Source organism: Sorex fumeus, unplaced genomic scaffold, assembly GCF_029834395.1.
Source record: "Sorex fumeus unplaced genomic scaffold, SorFum_2.1 ptg000080l, whole genome shotgun sequence".
Taxonomy (NCBI): domain Eukaryota; kingdom Metazoa; phylum Chordata; class Mammalia; order Eulipotyphla; family Soricidae; genus Sorex; species Sorex fumeus.
In genome coordinates, this window is record NW_026606137.1 from 3,492,651 (window position 1) to 3,517,772 (window position 25,122).

Below are 25,122 nucleotides of genomic sequence, written 5' to 3' on the forward strand. Positions count from 1 at the left end.
CACCTCCGGTCTTCAGCCCATCAGCACTAGACCGGTGGGTTCTGCTTTGTCCCTGCATCTCTTGCCCAGATCCGCTGGACCAATCACGGAGGGCGCTCAGGGATGTAGCAGGGATGGGGATGCAGAGGCCGCAGCAGCGCCCTCTCCTGGTGGGTACCGGAAGAGGGAAAGAAGGGCGGGAGCGTGTCAGGACCCTCCACCCGCATTGCATCTTGTGTCTTATGTATGGGTCGCGCTGGGCTCTTCTTTTTACTTTGTCACGTTCTGAAAAAGAAGGACTCCTCCTAACTGAGATTTAAAAATACCCTAACTGTTATATTGTTTAAAACAGGCACTTTTTTAAGTATTAGAGAGAATATATTCCCAAAATTTAAAAAAATCCACTATTTCTATGCTTTATTACAATACAGATAATATACTGACTTATTATTACATCTCCTGGGTTAGTCGTACTTATTAGAATAAACTGGAAAACCTAAGGCTATTTATTGTTAATATGCAATACGTTTTGAGTGTCATGAATGAAAACGTTCAAAACTTTTTTCCTAAGTATGGGTATATGGGGGTTTTTTTTAAATGTTTTAGTTTTATTTATTTTTATTTTATTTTTTATTTTATGTTGTATTTTATTCATAAGGCTCTTTGATTTTTCTTTAATTTGGTTTTTGTAGTCTCATGCCTAGTCAATACACAAAATTAATTTTACGTCAAGGAGCAGAGATTCCTGAAGTATAGAAAAAGTTGGTAATTACAATAACTACCTCATTCAAAGTACTGTGTGATTTAATATGCCAGAATGTGAACTGAAAACTCAGATTACATTGAGGTCTATTCTGGCTTGGCCATGAAAGTATTTAATGACCTTGAACAGAATTTTTAGCCATTCTATATCTCAGCATACCATTAGAATGAAAAAAGGGGAAATAAGCTCAGTAAAAAAACAAAATTAACTTTTAAAAAAATTCACTAAAATAAAATTATACAGAGGACACCCTATAGAATGAGTTTAGCCCCATAGTACTTATTGGTCACACAAAAGGCAAATCAAGTCCAAAGACCCAAGGTAAACTGCAAAACATATTCTTCTTATCTCTGTAACTCTTCTTGCCTTACCGATGTGCCTGTATTTGAGTCTTTCATGAATCCAAATATGGTGGCCCTTAACTTCTTTTACAGTAAGGACTTCTGCTTCATGAGGCTCATAAGAGGAGGAGCTGAGAACAATTTTGTCGTGGAGTTGCCAATCTACGGAGTCCTCTAATATGATTCTGTAAAGGAGAACAAAGGTATCACACTGACTGACAAAATACAACATGGACCACTTACAGACTCCAGAGACATCCAACAATTCCACCAGCAAGGTTAAATTAGGATTAACATGTCAAATCAGAGAAGAGAGAGTTTTATAAAAAGTTTAACACCAGTGAAATCAAATTGTCTGTTTTACATATGCTGTTCGGATAGTAGAGATAGCCTATGGATATAAAATATAAGAAAAAGAAACAAGAAAGTATTAATTTGCAGACTTAGAATATGCTGTCTAAATGTGATTCTCAAAAACAGAAATCTCCTTGGGGCCAGAGAGAGAGTTTTAGGGCCCTTGTCTTGTTTGCAGCTGACTTGTGTTCAATCCTCAGCACTTCATATGGTCCCAGAGGACCGCTAGGAATGATCCCTGAGTACAGAATCAGGAGTCTTCCTTGACACAACTGGGTGTGGCCTTGAAAGAAAACAACAATTTCAGTCTTTCTTATGAATCCATTTGGGTCATAAAGGAACTTCAGAAGGACCTTCACTCAGGCAGCTCAGATAGAGAAGGGGTTACCAAATAAAAGGTGTTGGGAGGATCCTCCCAGGATGAGAGGTGCATGCTGAAAGTAGACTATACACCAAGCATGATTGCCACTCAAAGTGTCTTTTGCAAACCACAGCACCCAAAAGGAGAGAGAGATCAAAAGGGAATGCCCTGCCACAGGGGTGAGGTGGAATGGGGTGGGGGAGGAGAGATTCCGGGAGCATTGGAGGTGGGGAATGGACACTGGTGGAGGGATGGGTACTCAATCATTGTAAAACTGAAACCCAAGCACAAAAATTTGTAAGTCTATAACTGTACATCATGGTGTTTCACTAACAAAAAAAAAGACAAGAAAAAAAAAGAAGGACCTTCTCTCAAATTTTCGGAAACAGACAATATCATTTTTTTTAAGAAATCTACCATTATGTAATGAGGAATATGGACAAACACAGTATGAATTCTGGACATGCAACTAACTAACTCTGTGACTGTGAGAAGTCATCTAATTTTTTTCTGAGCTTTATATTTGCAATTGAAAAGTGACAATATTGAATGCTTTCCTCCAAGATCAGTGTTATGTAAGGACTAAATATGTACATCCCTTGAGTATACTATATTCTAAAAACATTGTGATTTTGTCACAGTATAAAATATTGTCTTAACTGGATTGTTATTTTTTAATCACATTTAACAAAAAATATCTGCTAAGTCTTACTACTGCCTTGGTTTTACTACTGAAGATGGTAAGTATTGAATTCTCTGTCACTCCCAACTTCAGTGGCATAAGCTTATTCTATTTACCAGTATCTTTTGCATTTGTGGCTGGAACCATAGTACAGCGGTAGGGCATTTGCCTTAGAAGTAGCCAACATGGCCAACCCGAGTTCGATTCCTCCGCCCCTCTCTGAGAGCCCGGCAAGCTACCAAGAGTATCTCGCCCGCACGGCAGAGCCTGGCAAGCTACCCCGTGATGTATTTGATATGCCAAACACAGTGACAACAAGTCTCACGATGGAGATGTTACTGGGCCCTCTCAAAAAAATCAATGAACAACGGGAGGACCGTGACTGTGACCTTTTGCATATGCACAAGTTTTAACAAGTTTTATCATCAGGTTTTCCTGCACCAATAATTAATTTTGAAGACAAGTTCATTTGACGTTCCTTTAACAATGCAGCATATACTGATTGAACAAATGTTATGCACCAAATACTAGAGTAGATGCCAGGGATACAAAGGTATGACATTATATATTGAAGCATGACAATTTAGATCTTACCCATAGGCATCCTTAGAGAGTCTACTATGTGGATGAGGAATTAAAGATCCCTGGTATATAAAAATAACACCAAATAAAAAGAAAAAGACATAAAAGAAATAATTGCTGGACAATTCTTCTATGAAAAAAATATGACCCAAAACTGTTCATCTTTGTTTAAAAATAAGACTTAGAAGGATAAGTATAATTTTTCATTAATGCAATTTTAATCAAAGGATATCATTAAAATTGCTGTCTATTTGGTGTTACATGCTGGAAAAGTCATATTAAAGAATATTACAGAAACTATTCCCTATTCACTGAAGCGATAGCACAGTGGGTAGGGCGTTCGCCTTACACGCGGCCAAGATGGCCGACCCGAGTTCGATTCCTCCGCCCCTCTCGGAGAGCCCGGCAAGCTACCAAGAGTATTCGATATGCCAGACACAGTAACAACAAAGTCTCCAATGGAGACGTTACTGGGCCCACTCGAGCAAATCGACGATCAACAGGAGGGCCTTTACCTTTACCTTTTATTCACTTTTTAAAAGTAAAAGTAAAGTAAAGGCCCTCCCGGTGATCATCGATTTGCTCAAGTGGGTTCAGTAACGTCTCCATTGGAGACTTTGTTGTTACTGTGTCTGGCATATCGAATATGTCATGGGGAGCTTGCCAGGCTCTGTCGTGTGGGCGAGATCCTCTCGGTAGCTTGCCAGGCTCTCCGAGAGGGGCAGAGGAATCGAACTCAGGTCAGCCATGTTGGCTGCATGCAAAGCAAACGCCCTACCGCTGTGCTATCGCTCCAGCCCCCTTTTTAAACCTTTATTAAGGTCACCATAAATTACAGAGTTATTCATAATTGAATTTCAGGCATATACTGTTTCAAGACCCAATCTTTAACTAATGTTCATTTCCCTCCACCAATGCTTCAATCTTCCCTCCAACCTCTTATGACAACCTGATTCTTATGACAGGCACTTTTTAAAAAATATGAACTTTAGACATTGTGGTTTACAATTACTAATAGGATGTCATGCCTAATGCTTGACTGTCTTTCAACACTTCCTCCTTTCCCCAAGCTTCCCTAGTGGTAAGCTTCCTACTGAAGACCAGTTGCTCTTTTGGTTGGTTTGTTTGTTTGCTTTTGGTTCAAACAAGGGGTGCTCAAGGGATAATGTAGGGTGCTGAGAATTGAACATGGGTCAGCTGCAAGCCAAATAAATGCCCTATCTGCTGTACAATGTCTCGGGTCCCAAAGACCACTAATTTTTAAAAGCAACAAAACTGGGATACAGAGATATTAAATAGCAAAGCTCAAGATTTGATAACTGAAAAGAGCTGAGTGTTGCTTTAAGTAAAAAGAAGACTATGGGGCTGGAACTATAGCACAGCGGGTATGGTGTTTGTCTTGCACGCGGCCAACCTGGGTTCAATTCTCAGCATCCCATATGGTCCCCCGAGCACTGCCAGGAGTAATTCCTGAGTGCAGAGCCACAAGTAACCCCTGTGCATCGCCAGGCGTGACTCCAAAAGAAACAAAAAGACTCCTAATTAATACCATTAAGACCAGTATTTTTTCCATTAAATTACATTACATCATTTGTCTTATTCTCAGTTATTTACCTACTAAACAGTGACAACGAGCAATGTTCCTACAAACATAATGATATCATGATCATCTATGGAATTATAAAACATTTCTGATTTCTTGCGACAGAATACCATGTGATCATTTTAAGTACATTGTGAGACATCTTTGACTCAAGGAATTCTGTTCATGGTATTCTGGCTGAAAAAACAATATGTGCGATTTAATTTTTAATAAAAATATCCAGATAGAAAAAATAAGCAGAAAATATGCATGTTCCAAGATTAACCCAACTAAGAAGGATGAGGTTCTTAGTTATTTTCACCTGAATCTAATTTTTTTAACAGACAGCATATTGTGACAGGAAGTAAAGACTATTTTTCTAAAAATAAATGGCCTGGGTATAAAGTCACACTAAATTCAATTCCATTATAATTTAAAATTAGTCTTTCTTCATAGTCTCCATTACCTCAATAATATTTTATTATTGTTCGTAATATTGAATAAATTTCTTCAATTGACCATCTTGCTATTTTGAAAAGTTCTTTGTGAAAATGAAATTTAGATCCATTCTTAATGAAACACAGGTTTTTCTTTTTTAAAGCTTGGGAAACTACCTGTAGAGTGTCATAAGAATTGGTATGTATCATTTTACACTTGTCAAACCCCACGGAATGTACAACAGTGAGACCTCAATGTAAATTTATCCCCTCACTTGTAAATATTTTCTCAAGTCAAATGAATCTTGATAACTGATGACATATTTCGTACTTATCACCTAAATAATATTGTCCTTTGTTTTTCAGTACATTAATTCTCAAGGACTTATGATAGTTCTGTTGCCTTCAAAGTGTTCCCGTGAGAGTTTTGAATCTGTTCATTATGAATTCTACGTAATACATCGTCTACTGACTTTATATCTTTTGTGGTGATCAACTTTGATATTGTTCATATTTAATGAAAATATGGCTAAACTCCAAAGCACCTAGAAATGTTCTAAAAGTTACCTCTAGCAACTACTTGTCCAAACTTTACAAACATAAATAAACATAAAGCTTATTTTTTTCAAATGTATTTCTTCTTCATACTCCTGAAGAGCCTCTTCCATTCTGTGTAGCTAGGATGCTAATACAGTATCAATGAGTCAGATGGTGCTGCTAGTCATTTATGTCTTTCTTAAACTCCAATATTCATTTTTCACAAGTGGACTTCTACCATTATTGCTACCTACCCTTCAAATGTTTCAAAATATCTAAGCTTAAAATCATTTTGAATATCAATTGTACTTTATTCATCTGATTAATAAGAGTCCTAGGAGCTGGAGCGATAGCACCGTGGGTAGGACATTTGCCTTGCATGCAGCCGATCCGGGTTTGATTCCCAGCATCCCAAATGGTCCCCTACAGAATAATTCCTGAGTGCAGACCCAGGAGGAACCCCTGTGCATCGCCAGGTGTGACCCAAAAAGCAAAATAAACAAATAAATAAAGAGTCCTAGAGCAATAGGGAAAAGGAGAGATTCTTATTTTTCTAAGTAAAACACACTTAAGACAATGCATAAACAAAAATATTATAAACCTCCTGGAAATTCAATAACTTTTTTAAAAAGTACATAGCAACTTGTATGAGAAGAAAAAATATTATAGAGTTGTTTACATAATTGGAACTGAACAAAAACCATATGAGAAAAGAGAAAACTATGAATAATCATCGTAAGTTTCCTAGAAAATAATTTTTTTAAATAACATAAATAAAATACGAATACAATTCCTTTTATTTTGGCACTAATATTTTGCCTAGATTAGAGAAAATATAATATTTTTTGCCAAAAGAATGAAAAAATATGCTTCTACACTTATTTAAAGTTTGTGTAACTATGTATAAGACATCCATAAGTAAGAAGCTATAACTTAAATAACTGAGTTTATTAAGTAAACTTCAAAGAGTTTTTAATAATAGATACATTTGACCATAGGCTCACAGAGTTCAAATGCCAAAATGTTACTCACTCCATCTAGAAATACAGATAGAATATTGATGTACATTACATTATGCTTTATTTTTTTAATTAAAAATTACCAGTCTATTTGTTTGGTTGGTGTTTGCTGTTCCTAGTTTAGGTCAGTGCAACTAAAATAAGCAAAATAAAAGTCATACTACATTGGGCTACATGAACCAATGAATAAATTAAGACATATAATGATTTTGATAGTGATAACAAGAATAGATGGCTTAGATACATATATATTTTAAAATATGCCTTAATTTATATATTAGCTATTTTAAATCTGATATCTTTTGACTGCTTTCCAGGATTTTTATCACCTTTCTTTTGAAAACTACTTTCCTTATCTACAAAACTACAGGGCCTTAGAAGTATCTCCAGATTATACTCCCACAAATTTTTGACAAAGAATGAATAACGGATGCAATCAGACTTTGGGTGATTAATATTTTTACCAAGCAATTCTTGAAGATTTCATTGAGATGTTAAAGATTCAAAATTATAAATTTCAAATTTAAACTGGATATAATCTCACATAGCACAGCGGTAGGGCGTTTGCCTTGCGCACAGTCAGCCTGACCGAGCCGGGTTCGATTCCTCCGCCCCTCTTGGAGAGCTTGGCAAGCTACCGAGAGTATCTCACCCGCTGGGCAAAGCCTGGCAAGCTATCTGTGATGTAGTCAATGTGCCAAACACAGTAACAACGACTCTAAAAATGGAGACGTTACTGTGCCCGCTGGAGCAAATCAATGAACAATGGGAGGACAGTGTTTGTTTGTTTTTTGTTTATAATCTCACATATTTGTGTGTGTAAATCCACTTAAGTTATTTTTTTACAATTATTTTATTATTTTTTATTAAGACATGGTGATTTACAAAGTCATTTATAATAGTTATTTCAGGCATACAGTGTTTCAACATCAATCTCACCAGCAATGTCCCTTTTGCCTTACCAGTGTTCCCAGGTTCCCTGCCAATCCCCAAAAGCATATTTATTTCAAATTAATTGATTTATTAATCTGTATTTAATTATTTATTCATTTCATATATTTCAATTTTTATTTCAGATTTATTTCAGATTACTTATCCAACAAAACTTGAAGACATCACAAATGGAATTATCAGAAACAAGTTAACAAAAGTCACTTTGTTTGGGGTATGGTGCCATCAGCAGGTCAATCTGTACCTGTCAGGAGACTGCATCAGCAGCCTGATGGTGCCTTCAGACTTCTAGATTCCCCAAAATTTCTGCTGTGCCTTTGGCCAGACTCCAAAAACTTGGGGCAAAGTTTACCAAAAAAGTAAATGGCCAAAAGTTAGGTATGTGGGAGACACACCCAAAAACCACCCTTCGGCTCAGCTATATAATTGGAGGCAAGACCTCTCTGGTTCCTAATCAAACTGCTTAAAGGCCGTGATCCCAGAGACAAAGAAACAAATCTCAAAACCCAGCGGCTGGGGCTGGAGAGATAGCACAGCGGGTAGGGTGTTTGCCTTGCATGCAGCCAACCTGGGTTCGATTCCCAGCATCCCATATGGTCCCCTGAGCACCGGCAGGAGTAATTCCTGAGTGCAGAGCCAGGAGTAGCACCTGTGCAAAGCTGGGTGTGACCCAAAAAGCAAAAAAAAAAAAAAAAAACAAAACAGCAGCTTTTGGCATAAATGCGTTTAGGCCCTGCAGTAGGTTACCGGTTCCAGGCCATTCCCAGCTGGCAATAGGTTTCATGCCTTGGCCTGTTCCTCCTGGTGGCTTGGTGACCGCCATCCTCCAGAGTCAATTTGACAGTCAGGTTTGGACCCACAGTGACAAGATACACAGGGCCTCACAGGATGGGGGTGGAGCCGGCCCTTTCCTTCCCACCCCAAAGAGCCCTGAGTTGCCACCCACGAATGGCCTCTCTAGCTCCTGATGAAGCTGCTTAATGGCCATGATCCCAGAGACTCAGAAACAAATCTCAGAATTCAGCAGGTTTTTGGCAGAAATCCCTCCAGATTTAAATGTTAAAATTTCGGAATTTCAAAATCACATGGCCCTACTGCAACCATGCGACATCATATGTTATTCATAACCAGCAATAGAACACAAATTGTCTACTGTTGCCTTTTCAGCAGATCTGAGTGTTGGGTTAAAATCTCAAATAAAGTTGGGTCTGGTGTCAAAATATTGAATGTGATCAAAGTAGAGAGAGAGTAATGTGGAAATCATCTGCCCAAAAGGTAGGGGGAGGGTGTGGGATGGAGGTATACTGGGGTTTTTGTTGGTGGAGAATGGGCACTGGTGAAGGGACGGGTGTTTCATCATTGTATGACTGATACTTAAACCCCAAAGCTTTGTAACTGCTCTCACGGTGATTCAATAAATAAATTTATAAAAAGGGAAAAAATAGTAAAAAATAAGTCATTTTATAATGATTTTTACCTATGCAAACAAAGGAATTCAAACCAATTAATACAATATAGTATACTGCCTATGCTCATTTACATAACTAAGTTTTCAACTCTGGCGTCTAAAATATCTTGCATTACATTTTAGTTTGTGCTTGAATCTTATTGAGGCAAGCATTATATCTTCCCTTTTGTAAATGAAGCTTTTTTTTGCAGCCTTGACAGGCATATATTAATTTTATTTCATATTAGTTGCCCCTCCAAAATAGCAGAATGGCAGATAGAATTATCAAAAAATCTTTCTGTCTCCCTTCTCCTAAAGTGGCACAATGTTACCACTACCACCAAAGTATCAATATTTGTCCATAATTTACACATGGTGCCTCCTCTGTCCTGTCCCCCCAAGTAAGCTATTCGATCATATGGGATACAGAAAAAGCAGTTCTAAGGTCAAACTTTATAGCAATACAGGCTTATATTGTATTTCCTGACAAAAAAAGAAACTCAAATAAACAATCAAACAATACATTTTAACTTTGCAGAAAAAGAACAAAAAAACCCAAAGTCACTTTGAAGATAAAAATAAGAAAAAGTGGATCAGAAATAAATTAAATAGAAATCAAAAGGATAACACAAAAGAATAATTAAAATCAAGACCAGTACATGGAAAATATAAACAAGATTTACAAATATAAACAAAATTTACAAAGTCCAGATCAAGATAGGCTTATTAATGAGTTCTACCAAAACTCCAAAGATAATTCTCTAAATTTAACTATATTACAAAACTGAAATAATCAAAATCATGAGGTAGTGAAATAAAAACAAACTCTTCATTCCCTCTTTTGCAAACCACAATACCCAATAAGAGAGAGAGAACAAAAGGGAATGCCCTGCCACAGATGCAGGGTGGGATGGGGGGAATGGGGGGTGGGAGGGATACTGGGATCCGTGGTGGTGGAGAATGGGCACTGGTGGAGGGATGGGTATTCGATCATTGTATAATTGAAACCCAAGCACAAAAATTTGTAAGTCTACAACTGTACCTCATGATGTCTCACTAATAAAAATTTTTAAAAAAAAACAGACTCTTGAAACAGTTGAAAAAGAATTTAAATTTTTTTAAATCCCCAGGTAAACAATCAATCTACAATGAAAGAGCAAAAGCATAGCATTGAAACATAAAAATTTCTTTAAAATTTGTGCTGAGGGGCTGGAGTGATAGCACAGCGGGTAGGGCGTTTGCCTTGCATGCAACCGACCTGGGTTCTATTTCCAGCATCCCATATGATCCCCCGGGCACAGCTAGGGGTAATTCCTGAGTGCATGAGCCAGGAGTAACCCCTGTGCATTGCCGGGTGTGACCCAAAAAAAAATTGGTGCTGAAAAATAAAAGAGACAACATTTAAAAGAATGGAATTGAACCACTGTCTCAAACCTCTAACAAAATTAAAATGAAAATAGGTTGAAGACCAATGTTATTCCTAAATCCATAAACTGTACTAGAAAAGACATTTCATGATACTGGTTTCAGAGGTATCTTCAGTGACTTGACACCCACCATAATAAAAATAAAAGCAAAATATTGAAATGAAATTACATAAAACAAAAACATAAATTTTTTGTCTACCCAATGGAAGAAACTATAACAAAAAATTAAATCACCCCACTGAATGGGAGAAAATGTCCGTGCATTATACATCTGTCAAAGAATGGATACCCCAGATATTTAAAAGTATTCACAAAACTCAACAACAAAAGCAAAAATTCTACCATCGAAGATAGGAAAATAGCTAAAGATATTCTTGTATTAAAAAGACATAAAAATAAAAACCGGGAACACAAAAGATATTTACCATCACTGATCAACAGGAATATTCAAATCAAAATGACAATGATTGTAGAATAAAATTGGTTTGCCCTTTCTCCCTGACCACAGGGTTACACCCATCACAGTGCTCTTGAGACACTCCCATTTCTCTGTGTTTATCTTTGATCCCTTCTCTGTGCACTGCTTCCCCAACCAGTCAATCACCTTTGTCACCAAATAAGACTCGGTTGACTTGTAAGGTCAGATTCTTCTAAGGCCTTTGGGTTTTGTATTTGAAGTGAAATATTGCTTTCCTCCTTCACTTATGTCCTTTTGCAAAGTTTACTTCAGAGCAATGTCCTTTTTGTATAGACACAGCAAGACAGCTAATGCTATGCTTTTGTAACTTGGGATTTGATTGACTCCAAATAATATTCACTGCTGGGCATCTGTTTTCTTGATATAAACCTCAGTTGCCTTTAGTTCTTAGAAACCCAAAAGCAGGGTCCCGACGAGGGACTGGATGGACCCAGGGCAAACTGTGAGTTACCCTGGCATTGAAACGAGCCAGGCCAAGCACCATAATACTTAACTATAAGTTAAGAGCTTGGTTGTGGAGAAATTATGTCATGATCCAAACAGTAACAACTGGACCAGGACCCTGCTAGGGTTAGGAAAGCCTGAGCACTATAGACTGGGATCTAGTGAAAGGTCCCTAGGAGAGCCATCCTACAGGCTTAATGTATCTTTTACTGTGTCCATACAAAATGACAATTTTATTAAGAAGTAGAATTAAGATAAATCTTTAAATGGTTGTTGGACTAAGGAAAGGAGAAATGCACCCCTACATGGTATTTAGCTCTTGAGTTGTTGAGTGGATCTCCTAGCTGCAGGAGATCTTTATCTTATCTTAGAAGACTTCCCTCAGAAGGAAGGGCTTTCGTATGTCGCTTCTGCTACCTGACCTGGGTGTAGTTGCTACCGCCAATGTTTGGAGGTTGGGTACAAGACCAAGGCTATGAGAAAGAGCATGGAAAGACTAGTTTGAGAGACAGTATGGAATGAGGGGTAGTGTGAGACTGGTATGGGGAGCTTAGTGAGACTGAAATAGGAGCATGGAGAGACTGGAATAAATGGCGATAGATCACTAACCAGCCTGGCAGCCCTGTTTCCTCCTTCACGAGTCTTTTGGCATTGGCTGCAGGCCAGGGTGGAGGAGCGGCACACAGTCACCAAATGCACATGGCAGGCAAGAGAGACTGCCACCGCGTGGTTGCTTATTTATTTATTTTGTGATTACACAAATGATTATGACCAATTATTACCAAAAAGTTCCGTAATTACCATTGCCGGAGGAGACGTGGAGAAAAGAAAAACAACAAAAACCCAACTCTCATTCACTCTTTGGAATATAAATTGGATCTGCTTCTATGGAAAAGAGTATGGATATATCTCGAAAAATTAAAAATAGAACTCCCACATGATAGTAATCCCACTCTTGGGCATTTATTCCAACAACAAAGTCAAAGACACAAAAATCAGTTCAAAAATTTATAGACACATCAAGATTTATCGCACCATATTTACAATATCCAAGAAATGGAAAACACCCAATTATCCAACAATGGATAAAATGTGGTTTATATATAAACACAAAACGTACCACTTAGGTATAAAAATAAATAAAATCTTATCTCTTGCTATAAAATGAACATAACTGACTTATTTTTTAAAATTCTCTTTAATTAATTATTTATTTTTTTTGCTTTTTTGGGTCACACCCGGCGATGCTCAGGGATTACTCCTGGCTCCTGCACTCAGGAATTACTCCTGGCGGTGCTCGGGGGACCCTATGGGATGCTGGGAATCGAACCCAGGTCGGCCATGTTGGCTGCATGCAAGGCAAGCGCCCTACCCACTGTGCTATCGCTCCAGCCCCCATAACTGGCTTATTTTGCTTAGTAATACATGACACTCTCAATGTTCTATTCAATTAAATGTGACTACTCCTGTACTTGGGATAGAGAAAGTCCTACTATGACAAACATAGTTGGAAATGACCAATCTGGATAAGAACTGCATGCTGAAAGTAGATAAAGGAACACACATGATGATTTTTCAGTATTTGTATTGCAAACTACAATGCCCAAAAGGAGACAGAGAGGGAGGGGTATTTGGGAGGAGAATGTCTGTCGTAGAGACAGGCTGGGTCAGGGGTGGGCAGGAGGAAAAAGGACATTGGTAGTGGTAAATGTACACTGGTTGAGCTATAGGTTTTGGGACATTGTATGATTGAAATCGATCATGATCAGCCTTGTGACTGTATATCTCATGGTGATTCGGTAAAAAAAGAAAAAAATGTAAAACTAAATGTGACTACTCCCAGTTTTCTATTTCAGTTAATACTCCCAGATGTATTTCACTTATAATTTTCTTTATTACTTTACCATTATTCTGGCTTCTTATTCAAAAGAATATCCATATCTACAAACTTTCTGTTCTCTATTCCTATCAGCATATCTTTCATTTTTTTTTCCTAACTCTGCCTTCTGAATTCAGGTAGATTGCATCAGACTGTTCTTTAAATTGTATTCACTTTAATTCAGTGATTCTTTTTTTCCTATAATGTAATTTATTAAATTTTGCTGTCCTCCCGTTGTTCATCGATTTGCTCGAGCTGGCCCAGTAACATCTCCATTGTGAGACTTCTTGTTACTGTGTTTGGCATATTGAATACTCTCGGTAGCTTGCCAGGCTCTCCGAGAGGGGTGGAGGAATCAAACCTGGCTAGGCCGGGCTGGCTGTGCGCAAGGCAAACACCCTTAGATCACTTTTTTTTTTGCTTTTAAATTACCTTTTTTCCTGTTTTATCCCTATTTTGTAACCGGCTATCAGTCACAGTAGTCAACTCAGCCTATTTGGGTTGTATTTATACTTCAATATTTTCTTATATTGTTAACTCTTTTAGACATCAGAAAACATAAGTTATCTAATAAATATTTATTTTTATTTTTAAAAAATTTTTATTAGTGAAACACCATCAGGTACAGTTGTAAGCTTACAAGTTTTTGTGCTTGGGTTCCAGTTATACAATGATCGAGTACCCATCCCTCCACCAGTACCCATTCTCCACCACCACGGATCCCAGTATCTCTCCCACCCCCCACCCACCCCCACCCCACCCCGCCTCTGAGGCAGGCCATTCCCTTTTGTTCTTTCTCTCCTTCTGAGTGCAAAAGAGGTATTGAGTGACAATCATGTTCAGTCTATAGTCTACTTTCAGCATGCATCTCCCATCCTGGAAGGATCATCCCAGCACCCTTTACTTTGTGCTCCCTTTTCTATCTGAATAATAAATATTTCTTAAATAAGCTAAGTCCTCCTAGCCTACAGCTTGCTTTCATTCTCCTTTGATTACATTGCAGATATTTAAAAATATTCTGTTGTCCTGCATTTTTTATTTTTTCATCCTTAAATTAAGATTCTTGATCTAAAATTTCATCTCAGATCTTCTGGCAAAGAAATGGCTCAGTTCCACAACTAATCTCCAAAAGACCATGATGTCCCCAAATCTCCCCCAGGTAGACTGGTCCAGGCTGAAACCTTGGGACTCTCTCAGAATGGGGAAGAGAGATCCCCCTTTACTCCTGAAGGCAATGCAACCCACCAGTCACACCCATACTCTCCCACATAGATACGATTCAGCTCCACAACTCAGTTCCACAACTTCATCAAGCTGACAAGCCACCAAGTCATCCCAGTACATGGATCTCATGGCCTTATACGCATATGCTGCTGTGTGACACCTGTGAATTTAAGAACATTGTCAGCCCAGTAGGACCACAGCAAATATGATGGAAAAGTGGTATAGAAAACCACCAAATTCATCGAGCCAAAACAGTAGCACAGGGCTCAACTAGCACCAACCAGCCCAGTAATTCTTCGGACAATGACTTTCATAATACCATGATGAGATGTAATAGCAACAATCACAAGTCAACTTTTCTTGATCAATTTGTTGCTAATTCCACTTGCCTGTGTGCCGTAACAAGCAATATGAAGTAAATTTATTTGTACCTACTAAGGGGGCAAGTTTGAAGAGTGGGTGAAAACTGGGGACAATGATAGAGGTAAGGTGACACTGGTCATAGGATGGTATTGGAACATGGATTGCCTGAAGCAGCTGTATTTATGAACAACTTTGTAAATCAAAGTGTTTGATCATTTTTTAAGGAAATGAATAAAATTTCATCTCTATCATAATGAAGCCTCCAACTGAATCAAAGACACCATAAATCTCTATACTTCACTTACTGTCATTTCCTACCTCTCATTTCCTGAGGCGATATCAGTGCTAAGGTGAGTCCAGGGTTTTGTAGTATATGCACCACAAAGCTGAAGTTTTCCATAAACTCCTGTCAATAAAATAGAACACCTGGGTAGGAAATCCTTCAGAGTAATTCAAGCCACACACATAAAATTCATTAGATAGGTTGGTATACATGATACGTAATGAAGAAAATATCAAGATCCCCAATTTAACAAAAAAAATAATATATTAGTGCTGTATTCTTAGCAGGTCAAATAAATATCTCATGACCATGAAACCTGTTTTCAAAAAAAGCAATAGAGAAATAAATGTTACATCACATCTAGTAATCTAAAAGCTGGCAAATGAACCTCTCCGATGACTAACTAAAGTTCCGTGTTTAGGTGATTCTGTTTCATCTTGTTTTGTTTTTGTTTGGTGGTGCCAAGAACTGAATCCAGGGCCTCACACATGCAAATCAGATTTAATGTTTTACCATTGAATTACATTCCTAATGTTCATCTTCAAAAGATTCTAAACCATTTCACTTACATTGGAAGTTAATTTGTTTAATATTTTATGCTATACTCTAGATTTTCCAAATGACAAAGGATAATTTTATTTCCTAAAGAAAGAGGTTCAGTGCTATTAGGTTTGTTTTCAGTGGTTGAATGTCCTATTTTGTTGTATTACTGATATCAAAGGCCAGATCTCTAGCTCCTTTGTTTCAAAATATAATTTATTTCAGACTCATAAATTAAAGTCTAACCAGGGACATGCTTGACAAAGTTCAGTTTTATTTTTCAGGTTTCTTTTTTTTCAGGTTTTATGAAATCACATAAAAGACAATTCCGTATGCTATAGAGGTATAAGATTGTTTTTGTCATGAATACACTTAATGAAAGAGTCAGAATTATGGACTCGTAGGATTCTTAATGTCTATTTGAGATACATGCATCATATATACATACATATACATATATAGTGTGTGAGTATATGTGAATATACTAATAAGGTTTAAATAGATCTGACATTTTTCCAGAATTCAAATGAGTTCTCTTCATACCTTTGGGTTGATACATAATTTTATTACAAATAACTAATTTTGAAATATTAAAGCTTCAAATTTTTAAAAAAAGAGTAATTAAAAAATGCCATTAAGGTTTTAATAAAATACCTTGAGTTTTACTCCAATTGAAAAAAAAAGAAACAAAGAAACTTAATTATTTAAAATCTACATATTTCTTATTTGAACATCTATGTACTTTTTTACATCTAACTAAAATATGTCGGAAGATAATAAAAGCTAAAATCAGGATTCATGAAAATGTAAGGATTACTTTTCCCTCAGGCCATAACCTAAAATCAATCTTTTGTAATAATAGAGATAAGAGTAACAAGATATAATCATAAAAAATTATTGTTTACTTTTTACTATTGACTAAGTAAGATAGGTAGAAGCAATTTGAAGAAATTACCAACAAATATTTTAACCAAAAACTTTATTTCTTAAGTTAGAGTTATCCAGAAAATTCAACTGAACAAAAAAGCTGATGACTCAACTATTTCTAATCACCAAAGTTTAACTATAAAAGGATACCTTGTCTTAGTTACTTGAAGGAGATTAAGTCTTCTACCAACTAAAGTCTAACATTTATTATGACCTCCTAAATTGTACTCATTCATTAAAATAAATATTTCACCCCGATACAACTTAACATCAAAGAAGAGTTCAAAAGCTTTGGATTGATCATCTTGCTAGGGTCAGAGACAAGCAGAGGAATCTTTGGATACTCCTAACAAATTATTTAATCCAATGTGACACTGGAAAACATAGTGGATAGCACAGACAGAAGAGCCTGTAAATGTTTCCATTAGAATCTGTGTTATTTGTCAACTTGAAAAAAATGACTACAGTGAATCTCATATTCTTAGAAACAAAAAATAAAAACCACAGATGAAAACTCCTTTGGAAGTGGTATAGCACTATTGACATGTTGTATAACAATGGTTACACATTTTTAACTAGATTATCATATCTCATACTGTCCTCATTTGATGTTTTTATGGAGTTGATGAGATCTTACACCATAAGTAAATCCATCCAGGAAAAAAGTAAGAAAATAACAAGAAAGCTGAAAAATAGTCTTTTATATTTATCCTTAAAGGGTGAGGTAGTGCAACCTCTTTACGTCACGGATATGACAAGCTAGTTCCAATTTCTGTGTTCTTATTCCAAACAATTTTAAAATTAGGTATGTTATTGCGTCCGTAGCAAATGAGGAAACTATCAACAGTAAATTCTCTGTAGCAGTTTAATAGATTGTAAAATTGATAGATATAGACAACATATGTACATATATATGTACATACATATACAGATAGACATATATACACATGTGTGTGTTAGTAGGACTGACGAGATAAATCAAATGACCGAAGCACATACTTTGTCTTCTGGAAGCCCAAGTTTTATCCCCTTATTCTCTTAATCTCTCTCTAGCACTGCTGAGAACAACCACTGAGTCATGAAATGGTCATAGCTCCCTTTAGCAACATAGGGCATGGCCAAAAATAACTAAAGACATATCAGTAACCACATAGCATTTATCGTTTCTAACGAACACTCCTAGTCCAGAGGTTTTCTTATTAGTTTGAATATATACCTAAATTCTGATTCTATAAAGTTGTGTGAAAATCTGCATGAAGTTCATCATCTGAGTCTTAGTTTTTATATCTGTAAAGTGTATAATGATTACAGAAGACAGGATAAGTAAAATGGAAAATATAAATTATTTAGAAGAGTACCTAGAATTTATTCTATATTCTACGAGAATTATCTTTCTATTAAACAGATTTCATTACTAATAAAAACGGGTAGGGTGTTTGCCTTGCACGTGGCCAACCCGGGTTCTATTCCTTCGTCCCTCTCGGAGAGCCCGGCTAGCTACAGAGAGTATCCCACCCACATGGCAGAGACTGGTAAGCTCCCCGTGGGGTATTCAGTAAGCCAAAAAGAGTAACAACAAGTCTCACAGTGGAGACGTTACTGGTGCCCGCTCAAGCAAACCGATGAACAAGGGAGGACAGTGCTACAGTGCTATATTCTTACCAATTGTTCCTGCTTTGATACGAATTCCACCGAAACGATCACAAACAATTCCCTCTGAGGCTCTGAGGACGATCAGAAGCTTTTGCCCTTTTTCTAAAGGATTTTCCGAAGTACCTGTTTACAAAGAAAAATGTATGAATTAAATTAACCTGAAATCAGAAGACAAAGCCAATTCTATGAAGTAGACCATATGGAGAAGTCACTTGTCACATAGATATCACATAGGGGACTGATCAGCAGTAAATTTCTGAGAGAGAGATTACTCTATTCCTATTCAGAAAATACTCACTTCATTTTCCCCATCAGGGCAGACGACACTTTGCTGGCTTGTTAATATTTACTAGGTTAATAGGTACCTTGTTTGATTCAGTGAAATATGGACATTAATGGTTCTAATGCCAATTATGAATTGATGCTTTAAATGCTTGGCAGTTTTGCTCATGCTACTTGCAGGGTTCTTGGTCATGCAGATAACACACGTTCCTGAAAAGCCTTCTAGAGCCTGAATGAAAATGCATACCTAGAACATGTAAACTAGAACCAGCATAAATATTCTGCTAAAATTTGGGGATATATTCAGAGACCGGCAAGCTACCGAGAGTATTCGATATGCCAAACACAGTAACAACAAAGTCTCCAATGGAGACGTTACTGGGCCCGCTCGAGCAAATCGACGATCAACGGGAGGGCCTTTACCTTTACCTTTACCTTGTTATATATTATATTGGTAGAGAAAACTGTCGATCATACAACACTTGTGAATGTTTTTCCAAATAGCTTTACGGGCATCTTAGTGCATATTTATTTATTTATTTTGGGTTTGAGAGCACACCCAAATGTGCTCATAGCTTATTCCTGGCTCTGAGCTCAGGGATTTGAATTACTCCTGGCAATGCATGGGGTGGGGCTAAGCAGGTGTCATTAGAATATTTAATTCTTACAATAAACCTAAGTAATAAGTATGACTTATATTTCAATTTCAAATATTCATATATAACACAATTTAGTAGTTAAAGAACTTATCTAAATTTATCTAAATATTGAATAAGAGTCTGGATTTGAATGTCTATTTATACTATTTATACTATAAAACCCAGCTCCCGGAAGAGAACAGTGCAGAGCCTCCTGCCCCCGTGCCTGGCTGTCCTGGACGGGGCCCCTTGGAGGGGAGCGGGTTGAGTTTCCCTCCCCGCCTCGACCAGGGCTCTGGCAGTCGAAGACCTCCAGAACCAGCCACCACCATGCTGAGACCACTCTCCACACACCTGAAGGTACCGGCAGAGGAACAAAGGCATGTGGGTCCCGGGGCTGAGATCTCCAAGCCTACTCGGATCGGGGCTGAGCATCCTCCACCCAGATCCTCCAAATTCCAGTAGGCGGGGGTCACACCCACCAACTGGCCCCCTGGTGCCATGTAATCCCATCAATGGCCAATACTCAGAGACTATAAAACCAGCTCCCCTAACCGCGCAGCCGCATTTGCAGCCGCGCGATATCTTATTATGACATCTCATTCCTACTTTGACAAACTGGCAGGCTACCGAATGTAGCCTGCCCACACGGCAGAGTCTGGCAAACTCCCCATGGCGCAACCAATATGCCAAATACCCGTAACAATGATGGGTCTCATTCTCCTAACCCTGAAAGCGCCTTGAATATATCACTTTTTTTAAAAAAAATCTCAGGGCTAGGACGAAGGAGACGTTACTGGGGCCTGCTCGAGGCAATCAACGAATAACAGGATGGTCACAATTGATCGTGATTTATACTATTATACTATGCTTTATTAAACAAGTAGCATATTCTTTTCTTCCTGTTTTTTCTTTTTTTCAATTTCGTTTTGGGTGCATATCTAGCAGTGCTAAGGGCTTACTTCTAGTTCTGTGCTCAGAGAATCACACAGAGTGCCAGGGATTGAACCCCAGTTGGACAGGTGCAAGGCAAGATACCTTCCTGCCATACTATCTAATTTTCTAAACCCTATTTTCTAACTCTAAATTATTCTATTGGAATAAGGATACATTTTATTCAGATTTATACTCAAACAACAATTAAGAATAAGCCCTGCTCTCATACCATTGATGTAAACAGTCTTCTTCTTTTTTCTAAAGGCGGGCATAACACCTGGCATTGCTCAGGGCTTACTCTTGACTCTGTGCTCAGAGATTACTCCTGGTTGTGTTTAAAGGACCATATGTAGTACCAGGATCAAATCAGGGTTACCCACATCACTCTGATCCAGCAACGGTTTGATCCTTTCACAGTATGAGAATTGTTTGGTGACTATTTTGAAATAGTATCATACGTATGGACCTAGTGAAAACAAATTTTCAGAAAATTTTCTTAGGGCAAAGAAAATATCACAAAGAATTATTTTCAAAAAAAAGTGGGGGGGGGAATAATTCAAACTATATACTAGATCAAACTGGTTCTCTCTCACATACACATTCACAGCCACACACACACAAACACACACACACACATTTGTCAAATAGAACCTCACATTTCAGACATCCTTGTGAGCATAATCAAAAGCAGCGTGAGGTAAAAGTTAAACTCAAAACTACACGGCTGTCATTTGGATTAATTGCTCTTTTAGGGAACAAGTTTTAATGTGAGTTTGGAACTTGCTGTGTATCTGCCTTTATAGTCTGATCTTTACAACTATTAATCTACCAGTGATTGTTGAAGACTCTGTGAGGTAAGGAAATCTTCCTTGGTCCTAGCGCAGGTCAATGGACAATCAAGTCCTAGAATTACTAGGCTGCGCCTTTCAGGTGAGGTGCTAAGGGGTGCTGCCACTTCCTGTGTGTTATGTCAATCCTTGTGGGTTCACCAAAGTATTCTCTTATCTAAAACAAAGAAAGACTAGGGTGTAAGGAGGGAAATAAGCAGAGGTAAGGGGAACGGGGTTGAAGAAGAGAATGTTAAGGAAATGTGTGTGGTGGTGTTCTTATCTTGTGGTTCTAAGTCTGTCCACTAAGTCGTTTTCCAACTGTGATTTCATTTATTTCACGGAGGGTAGTTTAGATTTTTGGGGTGGAAGGCCTAGCACAAAACAGATACCAGAGAAGGAAAAGTAGGACAGTTTTTGCCCTAGAGAAATGTATTCAGAGTCCCACAAAAAGAGTTCAGCGTTCCTCTAAAATCAGAGATCAAATCAATTATGCAACCCAAAACGGCAGCACATGTGGGCTTTTGCAGAAAATCTGGGCAAAATTAGTCAGCCTGCCGTGATCTTTTGGTATCTAAAATGACCAAAGTTTGGATTTTTTTTTAAATTTTTTTGAGATATGGGGGAAGGGAAAGATAGAGGTTGAAAAATTAAATAGAGGAAGGCAAATGACCTAAGGAAAGAAAGTATAGACAATTATAACATTATAACGCAGTGCCTCTTGAATTTTTAGTCTGGTTAACGAACAGCCTTAAAGGCTGGACAACTAATTTTATTCCCAAATCTAGCTGTCAAAGAAAGGTTTTGCTGCAGTCTGAGCTCTTTCTCAAAAACAGAACGGCTACCTCGGAGGACGCCGGTGGAATAGAGCTGTTACTCCCACATTTTCCTTTTTTAAAGCCTTCTCTAGCTATTCTAAACTGTAGCAAAAGGCATTTTCAACCTGGGTAGAATTAAAGGTTTAGAATGGATAAGGAAATCCTATTTATGTGCTGGAAAGACCGGGCCAGGTGTTTTTGTGTACATGACTTCATTTAATTCTCAGAACCCTATCGATGATGGATACTGTTGTAACTCTCAAGAGGAAACCAAGACAAAGAAAGTTTGGCTAACTTGTTGGAAATTACACAGCTAATAATGACACAGTGGTGACGCTGGACTTAGACTTAATAAGTACCATCCTAGAACACGACAGAGAGCCATAGAAAAGAAGGAAAGGGAAGTCAATATTGCTTTGTATGGCCATGGAGGGAAAACAGAATATGTTCCAGATGCTAAAATCACCTGGGGAGATGGAAGAAAATAAGTTCTGGTATACAAAAGATAACTGATATAATGAGTTGAGGAATATGGTACAAATGAATTCCATGAACTTCAAAGGTAAGAAAAAGGGGAAAGGACCTTAAATCATTTCTTTTAAGTCAACCTCACTGATGGATTCAAGTGTATATGTAATTCACACTTACACCCACTCTCTCAAGTTGACTCCCACACCTTGTTCCTAAGCCAACCCACCCATTGTTTTCAATCCCCTTTCAAGCCCCCCTCCCACTTATAATCGTGTCCTCCTATATGTCCCTCACCTATATCTTGCGTAATTCCTACACATCCCGCAAACCTTGGCTGCATTGTGATTTATTTCTAAAAACCTCTTTGACCTTGAATTAGATGAGTGCTCTTGCAAATTAGAAAAATATGCCTGTTTCCTTTACTATAATAATTCTTCAAAAAAAACTGTCCAAAAATGATAAGTTATTTCTGCAGTCTTTTTTTAACCTGCTCACTAACTGAGCGGTGCAAGTCACTAAGTAAGGCCTGATCAAGCTGAGAAGCCAGTTTTTCAGGAACTTTCCCTGTCATTTCTGTCTCCATGAGTGGCTATTACAGTGTATCATGACTTATCTCAGTGAGTCTAGAATCACACTGTAAGCAGTCTGGACTGCCTCCTTCTTTCAATAGCAAGTTAATTGAGAGATGGAAATGCATTGGGAGCAGAGCTTATTTATTTTTCAGACAAGAAATGATGAAGTCGATAACTTTTATAAAATTTTTTACAGAAAACAATTAGAAATAAAGAAAATTTTTCCATGATAAAACAGCTCATTTGACCAGTAGTATATAAAAATTTAAAGCACATATGCTCCCAGTATCAAAAATTCAGAATAACTAAAGCAAAAATAGACAACATCATAAGATAAAACAACAGTAGTAAACAATTAGAAATAAAGAAAATTTTTCCATGATAAAACAGCTCATTTGACCAGTAGTATATAAAAATTTAAAGCACATATGTTCCCAGTATCAAAAATTCAGAATAACTAAAGCAAAAATAGACAACATCATAAGATAAAACAACAGTAGTAAAACAAACAAAAGTACTAAAAGTAAGGCATTTTTGAATATGACATTATTATTGTCATATTAAAATGTTATCAAAGTTATCAGCAATTGATAGAATATTAAAATAGAAATTGATATACTACCCACTTATTCATACAAATGTAAAAAGTACAAAAATCCTTAAAATTAAATAAATATGGTTGAATGAATTTATTTCTTTAATCCTGGATTTTTGCAGCTATAATATGGCATAAAGATAGAATTGATTTTTTTATAAAGGTTCAAGGATTTAGATCAAGTTAATGATAGCCAATTAGCATGATCTAAATAAGATGCATACTCTTAGAAACATTTGCTCTTCTTTATAATACTCAAAAAAAGTAACAACAATGGAGAACTAAAACATTTCCGACAAGAAAAGGCACACTCAGGGTGGTATGGCCGTAGAGAAATTAAAAAGTTTAAAAACAAATGCTTAAACTTGGAAATTAAAGCTAAGAAGAATATGGGGCTGGAGCAATAGCACAGCGGGTAGGGTGTTTGCCTTGCACACAGCCAACCTGGGTTCGATTCCCAGCATCCCATATTGTCCTTGAGCACTACCAGGGGTAATTCCTGAGTGCAGAGCCAGGAGTAACCCTTGTGCATTGCCGGCTTTGACCCCCCCCCATAAAAAGCAAAAACAAAGTTAAAAAGAATAAGAGTTTGTCCTAGTGAATGGCATCTTATTCTTAAAATGCTGGAAACTAAACATTCCAAAAGTAAAAGCACCTATTACTAATTAAAATGCTGAGTCCAAGAAAATGCAGAGAATATAATCTAATTCCTCTTAAACACTTTCACATGAGTTATTCTAAACAAGCAAATTATTCACTTGTTCACCTGTTTTCTTAATTTTTCCATGCAAAAGCAAATATCTAGTAATTCACTCACTTACTATTTAACTATTTCAGAATTTAAAATAATACTCTGATAAGAAAATATATAGGAGTGCAAGAACCTATAGTATAATTTGGGAAACACCAAGAAATTTAGAGGTGCAATTTAGACAAAAGAGTCATTTCTTGTGTGTTTATTTAAAGAATATGCATGTGTATATGTATATGTTTGATTCAGTGTTTTTTAGAAATATAATAAGTGGTTATTGCAGTATTTAATCTTATTTCAAATATATGTCATTCAAGGATCAGGTGAATGAGACCAGTTGTAATTACTGGTTTTGGCATATCGAATACACTACCATGCGACAGGGACAAATGGAGACGTTACTGGCACCCGCTCGGCCGACTAACGGGAAGTTAAGTGATTAAGTGTCATTGTGTCATTCAAATTTTATTATTTGGCACTTGTCTGACAATCCTTTTGGAGGCTCAGTGGTTTTTTTTCTAAATCTATAAAGAACAGATCAGTTTTGCTTTTGCCCTTGTAGAATGGAAGTATAATGTTTAAAAATCACACCTCCTAAGTATCACCTTTTATTTTATCATCTAGCTAGTAGTTTTATTATAGAACTTTCAATCTTAATGGAAACTTATTTGTTGAGAAAAATATCCATATTAGCTAACCTGTAAACTGTTTTACAGATATTTATTTACACTAATATTTAGCCGATAAATTAGTGGTTATCCTTTATTTTCTAATCATAGTTGCACTTAAAAGAAATTATTTTTAAACAATACCTATATAGAGAAATATTTCTTATATGTAAATCAATATAAAATGTACTAAATATATATTATTCTTTATCAAACATCTCCAGGAGCTTCTCTCTGGTTATTCGATGCAGTCAACTGCTGGGGTTTGTGGCAGTAGGCTGGAGGATATGTTTTAATCTTCACTTTCCTTT

General features: G+C 37.1%; 1 protein-coding gene across 1 annotated transcript in view; it reads right to left on the bottom strand.

Annotated features, from left to right (window-relative positions):
• The window catches only part of PKHD1 (PKHD1 ciliary IPT domain containing fibrocystin/polyductin), a 579,380-nt gene that overhangs the window by 162,805 nt on the left and 391,453 nt on the right, over positions 1-25,122 (bottom strand). The window contains exons 53-55 of the mRNA XM_056130637.1: positions 18,263-18,376; positions 15,169-15,256; positions 1,114-1,268 (exon numbers count right to left, since the gene is read on the bottom strand). Of these exons, the coding sequence (XP_055986612.1) occupies positions 1,114-1,268; positions 15,169-15,256; positions 18,263-18,376 (357 nt within the window). The remainder of the gene's footprint in view (positions 1-1,113; positions 1,269-15,168; positions 15,257-18,262; positions 18,377-25,122) is intronic.